General features: G+C 39.4%; 1 protein-coding gene across 9 annotated transcripts in view; it reads left to right on the top strand.

Moving 5' to 3' along the window:
* Positions 1-15,213, top strand: part of caska (calcium/calmodulin-dependent serine protein kinase a) — a 746,802-nt gene extending 731,589 nt beyond the window's left edge. For all 9 annotated transcript variants that reach the window (XM_072585162.1, XM_072585159.1, XM_072585161.1 and 6 more), the window contains 2 exons: positions 3,269-3,352; positions 13,207-15,213. In XM_072585162.1, coding sequence (XP_072441263.1) covers positions 3,269-3,352; positions 13,207-13,383 — 261 coding nt within the window. In that variant the 3' untranslated portion in view covers positions 13,384-15,213. The remainder of the gene's footprint in view (positions 1-3,268; positions 3,353-13,206) is intronic.
* The last annotated feature ends 2,099 nt before the right edge of the window (positions 15,214-17,312 follow it).

Below are 17,312 nucleotides of genomic sequence, written 5' to 3'. Positions count from 1 at the left end.
CCTTCTCTACCCATGTCTCCGAAATGGCCACAATATCAAAGTCCCAGGTACCAACCCAGACTGCAAGTTCACCCATGTTATTCTGGATGCTCCTGGTGTTGAAGTAGACACACTTCAAACCACCTTCCTGCCTGCTGGTACATTCCTGCAACCTTGAAACCTTATTCATGACCTCAGTATTCTCAACTTCCTGTACACTGGAGCTACAATTCAGATTCTATCCCCCTGCTGAATTTGTTTAAACCCTCCCAAAGAGCATTAGCAAATTTCCCCCTCAAGGATATTGCTACCCCTCTGGTTCAGGTATAGACCATCCTGTTTGCAGAGATCCCCTGTACCCGAGAATTTGCCCCAATTATCCAGGTATCTGAATCCCTCATTCCTGTAGCCACATGTTCAACTGTTCTCTGAGGGCATTCTGGCTAAGTTTGCAATGACACAAAGATAGGTAGAGGGACAGGTAATATTGGGAAGGCCACAGAAGGATTTGGACAGGTTAGGAGAGTGGGTGAAGAAGTAACAGATGGCGCACAACGTGGGAAAGTGTGAAGTCATACACTTTGGTAAGAAGTGTGCTATTTTCTAAATGTGGAGAAAATTCAGAAGTCTGAAGTGCAAAGTGCCTTAGGAATTCTAGTCCAGGATTCTCTCAAGGTAAACTTGCAGATTGATTCATTAGTTAGGAAGGCCAATGCAACATTGGCATTTATTTTGAGAGGACTTCAATATAAAAGCAGGGTAGTACTTCTGAGCCATTATAAGGCTCTGGTCAGACCACATTTAGAGCATTGTCACAGTCTTGGGCCCCATATCTCAGGAAGGATGTACTGGCCCTGGAGCATGCTTAGAGAAAGTCAATGAGAAGCTTAACATGTGAGGAACGTTTGAAGATTTTGGGTCTGTACTCAATGGAATTTATAAGAATGGTGGGGGGATCTAATTGAAACTTACCGAATAGCCTGGACAGAGTGAACATTGGGAAGAGGTAAGAGAGACTAGGTCCTGAGGGCACAGGCTTAGAGTAAATGGAAGACCTTTTAGGACAGAGATAAGGAGAAACCTCTTCAGCCAGCGAACGCTGAATCAATGGAATTTCCTGCCATAGAAGGTATGGAGGCCAGGTTATTGAATATATTTAAGACAGAAATAGATAGGTTCTTGATTGTCATGGGGATCAAGGATTACAGGGGGAAAGCAGAAGAATGGGGTTGAGAAACTTATCAGCCATGATCGATGGGCTGAATGGCCTAATTTCTGCTCCTATGTCTTATTGTCTTAAAACTGTTTGCAGCACTCCAACTGTAGTCTGAATAGTGCCTTATACAGTTTTTTGCAAACCTCCCTACTTTACACTCCATTCCCTTGGAAATAAAATCCCAACATTCCATTTATCTTCCCTTTTATTCACTGAACTTGGATACTATCTTTGTGATTCAGGGACAAAGACTCCCAAATCCTTCTGTTATGTAGTTTTCTGTGGTTTTTTTCTCCTTTTGTAAATAATATTTAGCACTGTATTCTTCCTGTCAAGATGCATAATCTCACAACTTCCCACATTATGTTTCAAGTTTTATGCCCAGTTGGTTAACCTCTCTAAATTCCTCTGCCTACTCTTTGCATCATCTTCACCACTTGCTTTTCCACCCATTTTTTATGTCATCTGCAAACTTAGTAATAGTACATTCACTTCCTTCATCTGAGTTGTTAATGTATATTGTAAATAATTGTGTTCCAAGCACTGATCCTTGTGGTACACAAGTAATTGCAGGTTGCTATCCTGAAAATCAATTCTACAATCTTCCAAACATATCCCAACTATCTGTCCTCTATAAGTTAGCTAAGATATGACATCTTATTCAGTACCTTCTGAGAATTCTAGTAAATGTAGTCAGACAGGATTTCCTTTTCACTCTGACTCAGCTTGATCATATATGTATTTCTAAATACTTTGCTATTACATCCTTTATTACAGACTCTAATGTTTCCCAATAACAGATGTTAAGCTAACAAACTAATTTGGGAGTTGTTATCCAAATAGGTGCTCTGTAATCCTTTGTCTTCATGAGCTTCCATTTTCCCCATTCCAAACCTCCCCCTGCCCATGAATTAATTTAAAGTTCCCTATACAGCCCTAGTCATTTGATTCACCAGAAACTAATCCCAGCACGGTACAAGTGAAGCTCATCCAACCAGCACAGCTCCATTCTGCCCCCATAATGGTGCTACTGCCCTACACACTGAAAGACATTCCTCCCATGCTAAACTTTGAACCAAACATTTAACTGCTTGACTTTATTTTCTCAATATCAGTTTCCTGCAGCACAGGTAATAATCCAGAGGTTATTACCTTGGAGGTTCTGCTTTTTAAATTAGCTTTTAACTGTTCAAAATCTTTCAGCAAAACCTCCTTCCTAGTCCTATTATTGTCAGTGGACCCAACATGGATGAATACTACTGAGTCTGGCCCCTCCATCTCAAATTCTCCTCCAACCCTGTTTAGATGTCCTTAACTACACAACTACATTCCTATTTTCTCCCCCACTTAACTGGCTCCCTGTGTCAAGTTTCTGTGGTCATTTTGCTCATCCTACCTACAGTCCCCAATCTTGTTTGCACAGCTTACAAGAACTTCATAGCTCTTGGACAATTGAAGGGGCTGAGACTCCTCAGTTTTAACCCTCATACCTGCCTTACCTCCAGTCACACCCTTCTGTCTCTAGTCACAGGCATAGTTTGAGGGATGTGACTGCTGTCTAATGCAAATTGTCCAGGTAACTTTCCCCTTCCCTGATGTGACATTGTGTCTGCAGCTCTTCAACTTGGATCCAAAGTTCCTCGAGCTGCATCCACTTAATATAGGTGTGTTCACTCTTGATCACATTGGTGTCCAACAGGTTCCACATGTTCTGTCATTGCTATCATATTTGATATAACTTATTAATTAATTATTTGAGATTCCCTGTTCTCCAAGCTTCACTATAATGATATTCATCTTAAATATTATCATATTACTGTTTTTTTTTTATTTTCCTTAAATCTCAAACCAGCATACAAGAGACCAAGTAAGTGAGTGACAAGATTATCCCCTTCATGTAAATAGTGTTCTACATTTGATAAAGGATTCACTTCGTTCTTTTGGTAGAGCTGAAGGTTTCCAGTCTCGGACATTATGTAAATGAAACATATGAGATGTGATTTATCCACATCACTGGTTTAGATGTTCAACTCCAGTTTTTAACTAATCCTCTTAACTCTTGATCTGACACAGGCTCTAAAGGTTTTGCGAACTGCTGAGTTTGCCCCATTTGTCGTTTTCATTGCTGCACCAACTATTACTCCAGGCATGACTGAGGTAAGACAACAATTCTGAAGCTTTATCTTTGTTTACATTACAGATTTTATATGTACTGCCTTACAATTTAATTTCTTACTGCACTGAAATTGCCTGAGTTAAACGCTTAACTGAATATCTGATTATCAGTTTAATATTATAGTAAATCTTTACTGTGCTTCTTAAAAACCTGTTCCTGTTAAACTTGTTGCTTTGGAGCCACCGCTACAACCAAATAAAACATCTTTTAATCTTCACATTTGCATCCTTTCTTAAATAAAGTGACCAATACTTTGAGCAGTTCTCTGGATGTGGGCTCACCAATGCTCTGTATAGTTGAAGAATGACCTCCCAACATTTGTATTCAATTCCCCCTCGAAATAAGTGATAACATTCTCTGACCTTTCCTAACTACTTGCTGTATCTGCATGCTGTCCTTTTGTGATTCACGCACAAGGACATCCAGATCACTCTGAATCACAATCTCTTACCATTTAGGTATATTAAGCTTCTGTTTTATTCTTCCTGCTAAAATAGACAATATATGGTTTAGTGAGGCCATGAGGGAATTTGAATATTAAAGTAGAATTTTGAATTTGAAACATTGTTGCACCAGGAAGCAGTGTAGGTCCATGAGTGCAAGGGTTATGGATGAATACTGCAAATTAAGATATTGTGAAGTTTGGATGAGTTCACAATTATGGTGGGTGTAAGATGGAAACATGGTCTGGAGAGCATTTAATTATTATGTCACCAGAAACAAAAGCAAAAGTGAAAGCTGAGATGTGGTGTGGATGGGTATTATTGCAAAGGTGAATGAAATTGTTTTGGAGAAAGAGGGCATGTAACCAAAGGCTCAGGTCAGAGCCATATAGGATGCCAATGTTGAAAAGAATCGAGTTCAACCTGAGATTGTGACATGGCAGGGAATGGAATGCATGACTGGGGAAGAGCATTTTTACAGTGTAATGAGGAGTAGTGTTTAGTATAGTTGGACGCCACTGTGTGAAAACTGACATTGTGTTTTCAGACAATTTTGTTGAAATCAGACATGGGAGGAACTCTGCATAAATCAGACATGGGAGGAACTCTGTATAGACCTTTGGGATAGTTCAAATGTAATGATGAAATGCAGGAAGAGAGGACATTAAAAGGAGGAGCTACGGGTGAGTTAACAGTCCATGTACAAGACCAAATTTAAGGGGAGATTGTGGCATAGTTGTGATGTCACTGGAATCGTAATCCAGAGGCCCAAGCTATTGCTTTGGGAATACAGGTTCACACTCCACCACAGCCTTGGTAGAACTCCATGCCAATGAATAAATGATAATTAAAAGCTAGTCTAATTATGACCATGAAAGTATTAACAATTTTCATTTTAAAGCCATCTGGTTCACGAACGTCCTGCCGAAAGAGAAATCTGTCATTCTTACCCAGCCTGGCTCATATTCCAGTTTCCAGTTTCTGGCCCTCAAATAGCTTAGCAACCTGCAGAGTTCAAGGGATTAGGGATGGACAATAAATGCTGACCTTGTCAGCAAAACCTGCATTCCAAAAAAGAATAAATAAAAATCACTACTTTTCTCAATACCTTCACCTTGGCTCGAAATTCAGAAGTCGAGAGTGTGGTGCTGGAAAAGCACAGCAGGTCAGGCAGCATCCAAGGAGCAGGAGAATCAATGTTTCAGGCATAAGCCCTCCCTCTAATTTCAGAAGATTATCTAATGTTTGTAATTCCGACTCTAGCCAGCCTTCTGCTCTCTGTCTCAATAAGATTGTTGAACTATTTCTTCATTCTGGTCAGCGTTGTGGTGTAAATCCATGCCCACCAAAAATCAAGTTCAGACTGTCCAAAGCCCATTTACCCATTTATTGTAAGATAACAACATTCGAAATACTTTCACATTTGATTGGATCATAGATCCGACAGCTGGATGGACAAGATCCCCAATCTAGTATGCTGTCCAGTCCCCTAAAAGAAGCACTGATTCAATAGCCAAACGTGGACCAGCATTAATGTGGTTGTAGACCTGTCAACTTAAAAGAATAAAGAAGCATGATTGCAGGAAGCAACAATGAAGCAATGAGAATCTGTGCTGATGGGTTATGAAAATTAAATCCTTGACAAAAGAATTTGCAGCAAAGATGCTTCACAAACTAGATGATTTGTAAGTGGTAAACTTAATTTTTCCAAGTTGCTTTTTCTATATGTAGATTTTGTTTCAATTTCTCTTTCTTTTGTTTGTCTGTTGTAATTGTTTTTATTTAAACTCACATTTTGTTAATTTTCTTGCAACCTTTCTGATTTTAACATAGCTCCCAAGGTGGTGCAAAAAGCTACCTGTAAGTATTTGCATTTGCCAAGGTTGTCTTATGAAACTGGTGGCTTAGCTGTAGCAATGAATAATGCTATAGTTTTCACTAAGAAAAGGTTAGCAAAATTTCTAATACTTGGAGCCTAGGCAGCTGAAAACTAGTACTGGTTGTTGAATGGAAATAGGGATCCACCTCTGACTTTTCTCTCTCACTTTGTCTGTCTGTCTCTCTCTCTCTTTTCTCCCAACCCATCCCTAACCCCACCCAAATGCAGCTGCCCCCTACCCCAACCACCACCACCAGCATCCTAAATCTCTGCCACAGAATCCTATTTCAATAGAACGTGTGTTTCAATGTGCATGCACAGTGTGGTACTTACATATGAAATCACACACACATTCTACATGATGATATAGTGTCTGGAATTGTGTTCATGCATATTTGCAGATTAACGTACATGTATAGCTGCCTACAATTATGGGTGTCAGCAAACACTGCCTTTCTTGCTGCCTCCAGGACAATTTAATATAGGAATGGACAATCATCTCATGGATTTGATTAGGGTGCAACTAGAGGCTCTTTGTTTGCTTTTTTAGCGCTCAGTCACTTCAGGCCTGCTTTGATGTTCATAGAACCTCTGCCTTGAGTTGCCTCCTCAGCTTATAAATGCTCATAGTACTTCTGTACTGCCTTGCTGTTTAGTGCAGATGCAAAACGAGGCAACTTGTCATGGTTGTCAGCAGTCATCCGACAAAGGGGAGATGTTACTCTATGGCATCATGCTAATTCAGTTTTACATTGGTAGCACATGTTACAGATATATTGCCATATGCATCAACTAAGTGGCTGTGTCTTAAAGTATAAGAGGTGTAATCCTCAGTAATATTAAGGAGGGACATTTGAAATCAAGTGTACCCAGTACGAGAACTCAAGGGTATTGTCTGATCAAAGTCCAGAAGGTTGAACACATTCAGCCTGCACATTACCACAGTCTGGAGAGCAGGTTACAGGCAGTCCTGCAGGTCCAGTGCATGCAGTTGGAATTCACGATAAGTCTGTCAGAGCATTGCACACAGATCAATCAGTAGTCTGATCATTCATTAGTCAGGGCTGTATGTTGAAATTGGTCAGAAGCTAGGCAATGGTCATTCTGGGGGTCAACTCCATAAATGTCAAGGGATGTTGAACAGGAGCCACTGCTGTGATAGGTAAGTTGGGGAAATCAGTTCTCTGAATTGGTGGGAGCAACCAGGGATGCAGAGAGGACAATAATTGAGATGGAAAGAAACAAGAGAATGTGGAATGCTGCCACAGTTGGGGGCATGCAGGTTATCACTGATCACCACCAGTCTAGCCTCAATGGGTGCACAGGAGAAAGAAAGTGGAACACTATAGTGGGCATTACTAAACTGTAGGCTTAGGGTTTTACTGAGTGCTGAAGGCACAAGACCACACGGTGTGTGGGAACCTGTGGAGGCTTAAGTCTTGGGCTGGCCAGTGAGTGCCAGCAACAAAGTAACATGGAGTTTTGTGGGGGGTGCCTTTGATTACCAGGCTGTGTCTGAGACCATGCTAAATGCGACCTGCATTCCTTCCGTACTCGTGTGACTCATAAATACATACTGCAAAAGGAAAACGGCTTTGACCACACCTGGAGTGAACAGAGTTAGTGGGGTTTTTTTCTTTCTGAGCACATGGACATTACTTGTGAGCAATCTGTCACTGTGGCTCAGTGGTTAGCACTGCTGCTTTGCAGCACCAGGAGCCCAATTTGATTCCAGGCTCGGGTGACTGTTGGTGTGGAGTTTGCACATTCTCCCGTGTGTGCATGGGATTCCTCTGGGTGCTAAGGTTTCCTCCCATACTCCAAAGATGTGCAGGTTAGGTTGTTTAGCGATGGGAAATGCAGGGTCCCAGTGCTCGGATTGGGGGATGGGGATGGATCTGGGTGGGATGCTGTTTAGAGATTGATGGACTTGATGGGCTGAATGGCCCGATTCTATAGGGATTCTGTTTAAAAAATGAAGTATTTCAAAGGGCTATTACATGTTAAAGTTATTTATAATTGTAACATCATGCATTCATAATTAAACTATGTCAGGTACAGATGTTGGTCACAAGTTTTCTTGGTCATTCATTGCACATTGAAGATAGTAATCTTTATGAAAGAAAAGCAAATCATAGCAAACCTTAGAAAGGGCACCTGAGGACCACAAAGCACAAAGATACAGCAAAGTCTCAAGGGAGCAAGGGCACAGGTCTGATTCTCTGTCATTATTGAACTGTTAGTATTCACCACTATAACTTTATAGTGCAAATGCCTTTTTTGGTTGGGAGAACAGAGTCACAGTACTCATACAGCACTAACAATCTGTACCTGTCTCATTGCAGTATGACTCACGCTGCAATCCTCAGCCTAAGGTCCCCATTTGAAATAAAAACCTAAAGAACTGCGGATGCTGTAAGTCAGGAAAACAAATAGAAATTGCTGGGAAAGCTCAGCAGCATGTGTGGAGACAAATCAGAGTTAACGTTTTGGGGTTGAGTGACCCTTCCTCACAACTGATGGTAGCAAGGAAAATGTCAGTTTATATGTAGAAGATAGGGTGAGGGGGGAGGGTAAGGTGTAAACAATAGTTGGGGATAGAGCTCAAAGAGAGAGAAGACTAGTTAGACAGACAAAGGTGAGGATAAGTATTTGGCTGAGAGAGCAAATGGCTGTTAATGGGGACTATTAGTGGTTCTCAATGGGTTGTGTGTAATAGCAGTCAAGATTAGAGTGGTGCTGGAAAAGCACAGTAGGTCAGGCAGCATCGGAGGAGCAGAAAAATTGACATTTCAGGCAAAAGCCCTTCATCAGGAAGTCAATTTTCCTGCTCCTGGGATGTTGCCTAACCTGCTGTGCTTTTCCAGCATGACTCTAACCTTGACTCTAATCTCCAGCATCTGCAGTACCCACCTCTGCCCTGTGTGTAATAGCAGAGTAAGTGATAACAAGGCCAGCTAATGAGGTTGGAATAAGAACATGGAAGAGCTCAAGCCCGAAAATTATTGAACTCAATATCGAGTCCGGAAGGCTGCGGGGTCCCAAGGGGACGATGAGGTTCTGTTCTTCCAGCTCGTGCTGACCTTCGATGGAGCACTGCAACAAGCCTGAGACAGATAAAAATAGGAATAGCTGGAAAAGCTCAGCAGGTCTGGCAGCATCTGTGGAGAATTAAAGTTTCAGGTTGAGTGATGCTACCTCAGAACTGATGGTAGATAAGAAAGCATTGCCCAGCATCTCTGTCGCAGGTTTGCTAAGACAAAGGATCATTTGGCCCTGAAAAGTTAACTCTAACTTCTCTCCACAGATGCTGCCAGATCTGCTGAGTTTTTCCAATAATTTCAATATTCCCCCATTTGAAAGTTGCAAGTAGAAGCATTCCATGGCCCTTGTCATCAGATTCCTCCATTTCCCACTGTATGCTGGAGTTCGCTAAACCATCACTGTGAGTGATGTGAATGCTGACTGTTCACATTATGAAGGATCTATTTTGTTTATTTATGTTCCCCAAGTGGGTTCGTTGCAAGCATCACTGATGGAACCAGTCACAGTAAGAAGTTTTAATCATTTGTTGCTGTAATGTAGCAACGTGTAGAGAAATGGAGACAGAACAGATCCACCTGCAAGTCCAGGGCCAGGAGCAAATCTAGCAGATGCTAAACTTTTCCATATGAAGAAGCTGCCACTGAAGATCCCCTCAGGTAGTGTAGCAGTACCAGATCTATCAATACTATTTCCTCAAGGTGCATGGTTGTCGCAGGCTGTGGATGTCCTAGACTACTCATAGAGCTCTGCCTACTACTGGAGTGGGGCCAGTGACTTGGAAGAGTTGGTGGCCATCCTATCACATCTGCACTAATTTTTTATGCAGCTGGCAGTTTCCAAAAATCATTGGGGATCTCTTGATCCTCAACCCACAAACGAATTAAGATCATTAATGCAGCTTTGGCCAGATCACACTATTTCATGTCATTTTCCAGTGTTGTATTCAGTGCTTCAGCCTGGCCAGTAGTCTTTGGCTCCCTCCAGGTGTAGGGCAACATAAATGAGATGGCTATGTCATAAAATAGTTGACTTCTTCAATTGAAAGAGATTCCATTCTATCAATGTCCAAGTAATCTGTGATCATCTGTACCACATCTTAGAGCCCTCTGCCAAGTGCCATGGAAGCCACCATGATGCCTATACCCTTAAGAACTCTCATTTCCTTAATTTCAAGGGTTGGATGCTTTACAAGGATGGTTACTGATAGACAAGGTCTGCCCTCTGTGACCATGGCTGAAAATTCTGTTATACGACCTCCTGACTGAGGCAGAATGTATTTACAGTGCAGCTCATTCTTCACCAAGGGGAATGATAGACCAGACACTGGGTCTGCTGAAAATGATGTTCAATAGAATGAACTGGGTGCAGTGATCATTCATTGACTGTAAATTCATTGGTACTCAGAAGGCAAGCAGTTCATTTCTGTTCCATGAAGCTTTGTCTTTTTTTTTCTTCTTCATTAACATTGCTGAATAAAAGTGAATGTTTTGAACTGTTTGAAGGCTTTCCAATATTCAATGGTCCAACTTGGAGCAATGAGAAGGTGCTGGGCTACACTAGGCATGGGGGAAAACAAATAGCACTAACTGAGACAGTATATTATTGAGATTAGGCTAAGGATGGGTAAGCTGTGTGGTTGGTTCTTAAGTAGCAACAGATAAAGAATATGCATTTATATGCACATTGAAATATCAGATATGACACCTATGTGGCCTGAGAAACATCCGTTTATAGTTGCACTGCCACTATGTGCACAGTGAGTTGCCAGCAGCAGCAAGTATTTATGCCTTTAACAAGTTTTAAAGTACGATCTATGGGTGCCATAGAGTTCTGGTGCATAGACAAGGAAGAACGTTTGGGGAGGTATCGTGAGAAAGCACACTAGGCCTTACAGAGAGAAACTCTCCATGGATCTTGCAAAAATTGACCCTTAGCTGATTTGTGATAAGATTTGGTCCTTGGTGTCATGGAGGGAGATCCAATCATGTATTTCTAAAGGGAATTATCTGAAAAATTTTTTAAAACTGTTGAATCATAGAGAAGGGGGGACATTGAAATGGAAGTTAAAAATTCAACATTAAATTCCTTCTTGGTATGAATTAGACAAAGTAATAAAGTTAAAAGTTCAGCATAGCCATTCCATCTTAAGTGTTTAGTCATGCTAGGCTTGCACTCCCCACAAGGATTCAATCTCCTCCACATTGGGCTCACTCACTCAAGTTCCCCCACATGCGCTCCCTGCCTCCCATGCCTGGCTCGATTTCCTTCGTGTTGGGCTCAATCTCTTGCTTTCCCCTGCTCTGCACCAAAGTTGACTCCCTGTGCCACCGCCACTGGGAAGAAACCTTGCCTCAGCCTGGATACCTTGAAGCCACTGATCTCTCCACAGAAGTTAAGTAGATTGAAGTAAGGAAAAAGAAGCTGTGAAAGGGGTAAAAAAAAAGTAAAAGTGGACACAGTCGATGAGCTCCAGGTAGAAGCCTGTATACTGTACTGTTACTCCGCCACCATCTTGACAACAGGAACTTGTGCTGATGCTGAAAGCTAGCACAGATGCAAAGGGCTGAATGGACTACTTTTTTTTAAAAATCATAGAAACATTGTATAGTTTGGTTTATTCTTAGATATTAGAATAAATACAGAAATAAAGGACATTGGTTAGATCACTATCGGAATACTGTATGCAATTCTGGTCTCTATGCTATAGGAAGGATATTGTGAAACTTGAAAGGGTTCAGAAAAGATTTGCAAGAATGTTGCTAGGATTGGAGGGTTTGAGCTGTAGAGAGAGGCTGAATAGACTGGCGCTATTTATCCTGGAGCATCGGAGGCTGAGGGATGGCCTTATAGAGGTTGAAAAAAACATGAGGGCCATAGATAGAGGGTATCTGTGTGGGGAGTGGGGGAGTCTAAAACTAGAGGGCATAGGTTTAAGTGCAAGGGGAAAGACTGAAAAGGGACCTTAGGGGCAACATTTTCACACAGGGTGGTGCATGTATGGAATGAGCTGCCAGAGGAAGTGATGGAGGCTGGTACAATTAGAACATTTAAAAGACATGGATATATGAATAGGAAGGTTTAGAGGGATATGGGCTAAATGCTGGCAAATGGGGCAAGATTAATTTGGAATATCTGGTCGGCATGGATGAGTTGGACTGAAGGGTCTGTTTCCATGCTATATCCTTCTATGATTCTGTGGATGTAGCAGCCTATATGTTTTGTTTCCTATGTTGCTCTGGCAAGCTCCTTCCCTCAGAAATTAGATCCAGACTTCTGAATTTAGGCAGTAAATATTATTCTAAGCCACATACTTTATCTGGACCAGACAGGATTTTAATTGCCTTTTCATATTTATTATGTATGTGCAATAATACACGCATGTTCTGCCTTCTAGAGTACATTGCATTTGACTTATCATCTGTTAGCCAAATTGGTTCTGCATAGTCAGTCTCAAGAAAATTTCTCAAAATCACAAGCTTGGTAAGCACTGATTTGCAATAAGCTGTCGCTGATGAGGCACATTGGCATAAGTAGTGTACCTACCTCTGAACCAGCCTGGGTTCAAGTCCCATCTAACATGTCTGAAAAGCTTGATGAAAAATGCCTAAAACAAATATTGCAGAGCACCAGTGTTAACCAGACTGCTCTGGGTTTAAGTCCCACTTCAGAGCTTAGCTCTGGGAGAACCCAGCCACTGTTACAGGCAATTCAGTGCATATTGGTGCCAGTCTTCAACCTTGTTAACTGGGGTAGGTTAGCAATAGGAAGGGTAAGGGATCTGTTTGTAAAAGCACCCATCAAATCCACCAAATACAGTGGATATGAAAGGTGGTCAGTCAGCATCATAGTAATTCCCTGGAACATTGAGGGAAAAGCTGAAAAAGCAGATGACAATACACAAGTAGTTTTGGTTCAGTCAGGGTATGTATGTTGGTTAAAACTGTAGGAAACAAGATATTCTGATTTTTTTTAAGACTGAAATGCTTTGTCTGTTCAGTACATTATGAAGAATGTATGATTCTAGATATTTTTAATCAACCTGTTCAGATATGTTATGGCACACGTCTGGGCAGGTGGGACTTGAACTCTGACTTTCTGACCTAAATGATGGAGCATTACCACCATTCTACAAGAACCATTCTGTGAATAACAAGCATGTAATCAAAATTATATTCCTTCAGTTTACCAATTAATTTACATCCAACCAAAAATGGTGCAAAAGACCAACCTTGAGCAACTACATAAAACTACAGTGAAACTCTGATACATTACGCTGACAAAGAAACACTGTTGTTTTAAGAAAGCAAATGTCTATTTATCCTTGACTCAGATTGTACTGGTTCAGCATTACTTACCATATGTAAATCTGTTTGATGCATCACCATGTGTAGGAAGATTCCACTTGACAGCAAGGTAAATGGTCTTCTCTTAGACATTAATTATCATTTAATATCTTTCTGTTCCTCAGGATGAATCTCTCCAGCGTTTGCAGAAGGAATCAGAAATTTTACAGAAAACATATGCACACTACTTCGATCTAACCATAATCAACAATGAAATAGATGAGACCATCAGGCATCTGGAAGAAGCCATTGAACTTGTGTGTACCACACCACAGTGGGTCCCTGTATCCTGGGTATATTAAGGACCAGACAGAAAAATCATGAACTTTATCATTCCCTAGCACCACCCTGACATTAGACTTTGTAAATGACCTCGCATCAAGTCTTACCCCTTATAGACAGTCTAGGATTAGTGTGCCCTAATTTTTTTTTTGACTATTGTCATGTCCTACTAGATGGATGGAGAGATAAAAATTACCAAACTCTTACAGTGACAGTGTCCCTTTTTAAAGCTGTGTGAGGCTTGCAATTGTTATTAAAAATTCAGATCTACATATGCTTTCTGATCTGTATGGATCCAATAATTCCACATGGTCCTCAAAACTTATGCAAACTCTTGTTACCTCCAAGTTTTTCAAGTAAATTTTAAATGCCACCAACCTATCCAGATTTATTTGGAAAATATTTTTAAAATAATATAAATATTTAATTTATCATTAATGGAGTCCAACAACCTTGCTGGCTAGTTGAAATTTAATTTCATTATGGTGATAAAACATAGCAAGTGCAGAATAAAATCTTCTGGTTTAGTCGCCAAATGAAGATCAAAAAACATGAGCACAAGCATTAATTGAAGTTTTTGAGTCTGCAAAGTTACAGTAGTCAGAGCGTGAAGTAAATTTAGATTTGATTTTTTTCATACATAGACCAATCAGGGCTATTAAAGGGATACCGTCATTTGCAATTTAAAGATGTACAAACATTTTAGGATTTGAATCAGGATTTACTGCATGTGGACAGTTACAAGCATTCATGCTGTTGGTGTATCTGTGTTGGAAACTGTATTCTACAGCAACGTACATTCCATTTGTTGGAAAATTACCCAAGGGAATTATTGTTCAAAAAACTGTAAACCTATGCACATCTCTTGCATTGTGGGCAAGTTTATAAATGACTGATTTTTAATCATGTAGTGAAATGTGTTTGTACTTTGTTGCAATTTAATTTGTTCTAAGGGGAAGAATTAAGAGTTTTGCCATTTCAAATGTGTGTTGTCTTTGAATATAAATATTTTAATTACGTTCCGTCTGGAAAAAATGGTTTAATTTTTATCATTGAAGTATATGTATTAAAAATGCACAAATTTTACTAAAATAGTGTGCAAAAGAGAAATAGTTTGTGGTCAGATATAAACAGTTTAGGTCACATCACAACTTCATTCAAACTGGCTTCAGTGCTTCTGAAGATAGCAACATACACAGCAACTGCAATTGGGCATTTTTTTAAAATATACTTCCTTTTATGTGTTTTTTTTATCATTTTTATATTATACCCAAATGTCTTTCTACAAGCTTATATTGAACACATCCAAACCCAGTCATGTAAAATTGAATAGCTGCAAATATTGACTTTCAACACAGCTGCCTAAGACAATATTGTGTTTCAGTTACAGGACTGTAAGTTCTATACTTTTGTAACTGGTCCATGGTAAGACCAGTATGGTGCTGGCTGTTGGAAACTGAATAGTACCTCTGAACATGTAATATAAAAATGAAAATACTGTGGAAAAATGTAAACAGAAATGAAGCACAACTTCACAACTGGAATTTATTGAACATTTTCATATTTTCTGGCAAGTCCATTCAGATAGAGAGAAATGGTATTTTATAGACCTGTTCCCACCAGGATTTTAGAGCACAGAGGAATGAATTGTTTGCCTTAAGACATTTTGTAACTTAATTCCTGCTTTCTTTGATGTAATACCATTCCTAACAGTATTGAAAGGATATTTAGATATGTTATACATTTCAAAAATTGCTTATTGTTTAATATTGCATAAATGCCATGAATGCTTTGATGAAACACAATTGGCCATGGAAATCTGTATTAAAGGACAAGTGATACAGCTGAAATCCGTGAGTAATTGAAAATATAAATCAATTATAATGGGAGCTATTTAAATCGTGAATACTTTAATTGTCTTTTTCTGAATATTTTATAATTTGGTATTTAATATGTCAGCTATAAACACCAACTGAAACAGTTCAGTTTTACTATATTAATTAACCAGATGCTGTTGATTCAGTCCCCTGTTTTTTTCTGTATTTGTATGTCAATAGTTAAGCGTTCAGTGCACATGAAGTCATTGATTTTCATATTATGGAAGACAAAATATGTGAATCTCATAGAAATTCATCATTCATCATGACCAAATGTACAAAGTTTCAGGTCATATCAGGTGCACCCTTTGTATTTTACAACAAAAGAGTACACAATTTAAAATGTATTTGTGCATAAGCATGTGAAGTTGATCATACGGCATTGATAATTTGTATGCTAATTACCAAATAGTGTAATTTTCACATTGCTTTGACGTATTCTCTTCTCTCGTCTGCAAGTAAGAGGAAAGTCTGTAGTCTTAACTTCTCAATATTGGCATGTTTCTGTTTAGGCAACAAGAAACATGTTTCATGTGACACAACTGGCTTAAAGCTAAATCTTTTTTCTTCCCCAAGATATGACGCCTTAATTTCACACATCAGTCTATCTGAAAGTAAACAGAACACATTACTACCACCACATGAGTGAAAAAGCAAACTATATGAAGGCCAAGTCAAATTGCTTCTTTTAGTAGTATTTGAATCACTTCAAAGTTGCTTAACACTCTGAAACAGGCAATATTAAAATATTCTGTCTGTTGATGATTGACAGAAAGAATGTTCCCAAGTTCTCTGCTGTTCACTCAATTTGAAAATTATTTTGGAAGAATTCTTTTATATATGAAAACATTTATACTTAGTGTAGCACTTGATTCAGTAGTACACCACTTCTCTGAGTCAAAAGATTGTTCTGAGGCTACACTCTAGAGACAAAATAATCCACATTGAAGCTTAAACACTGGGATAGTGCTGCAGTGGATGAGGTGTCATTTTTCAAATGAATCATTAACCCTATCTACCCTTACAATTGGGCATTAAACATACCATGGTGTCATTTAAAGATCAAAGGAATCCCCTTGATATTCCAGACAAACTTTATCACTCAAAGTAACATGAAAAAACAATTGCGTAGTTATTTATCATTTTAAAATATTGTTGTTCACAAATTGCCTGCCCTATTTCCCTGCATTACAATGATTACCGATGCAATATAATCCTTTATGATTTCCTGATAATATGAAAGGCATTGTTGTTATGCCCAGATTTGTTATAGTCCAAGATGGAAGTCCACAAATGGTTACGGTTCTACATGAGAAGAGATGAACTGACTCCCTTTCTTCATTCACCTATCCCCTTGATTTGACATATTAAGGGAATTTTAAAATTGATCCCCTCCCGTGTCTCAGAGCTTTCTTCCAAACTGAATTGACATTTTTTTTAAAGAAACTAATTTAGCCAAACTTTCTTGAGTTAACAAAAAGTGAGTTTGATTACGCGTGTTTTTCATGTGTTTTAATATGACATGCTTACATTAAAAGTAAGCAAGTCCAAAAGGATAAAAGAAAAACAAATATATGGTTCAGTCTGAATTGTTTGTGAAGTGTTGATCATTGAATGTTACAGCTGTTGGATTACCAATACCTGTCTTTGATAGGTGAATTGTGGGTTCCATAATCTTTAGTTTTGCAAAATGGTTGAGCTTCTGTAGTTCTGAATTCCTTCAACCATGACGGAATTCCAACATTCAGGGTAAGTAAGAGTCCTTTTGTTTTCCTGATTCCCTTGTTACCTGTTACCTGGCTGCTAGCAAGTTGACTTCTAGCACACAAAGTGAAAATAGTGTCCAGAGGATATTCTTTCAACTGTGACCCTTTACAAAACTTGGACCAAGGCTGGTTCAAATGAGAATGCTCAGTTCCACTGGTACACTCAGTCAAGTTGAAACCTGTCCTCCTCCTCCTTCAAAGGAAAATCACAATGTATCTGCAATTTATGACATAATCCACAGAAGGTTGATTACTTTTGAGCAAGAGATTGTCAACTCCATGTTAACTTTGTAGCCACGAGAACAC

The sequence above is a fragment of the Chiloscyllium punctatum genome, chromosome 15 (genome assembly GCF_047496795.1).
Source record: "Chiloscyllium punctatum isolate Juve2018m chromosome 15, sChiPun1.3, whole genome shotgun sequence".
NCBI lineage: Eukaryota > Metazoa > Chordata > Chondrichthyes > Orectolobiformes > Hemiscylliidae > Chiloscyllium > Chiloscyllium punctatum.
This window is presented reverse-complemented; position numbering and strand designations above follow the sequence as displayed.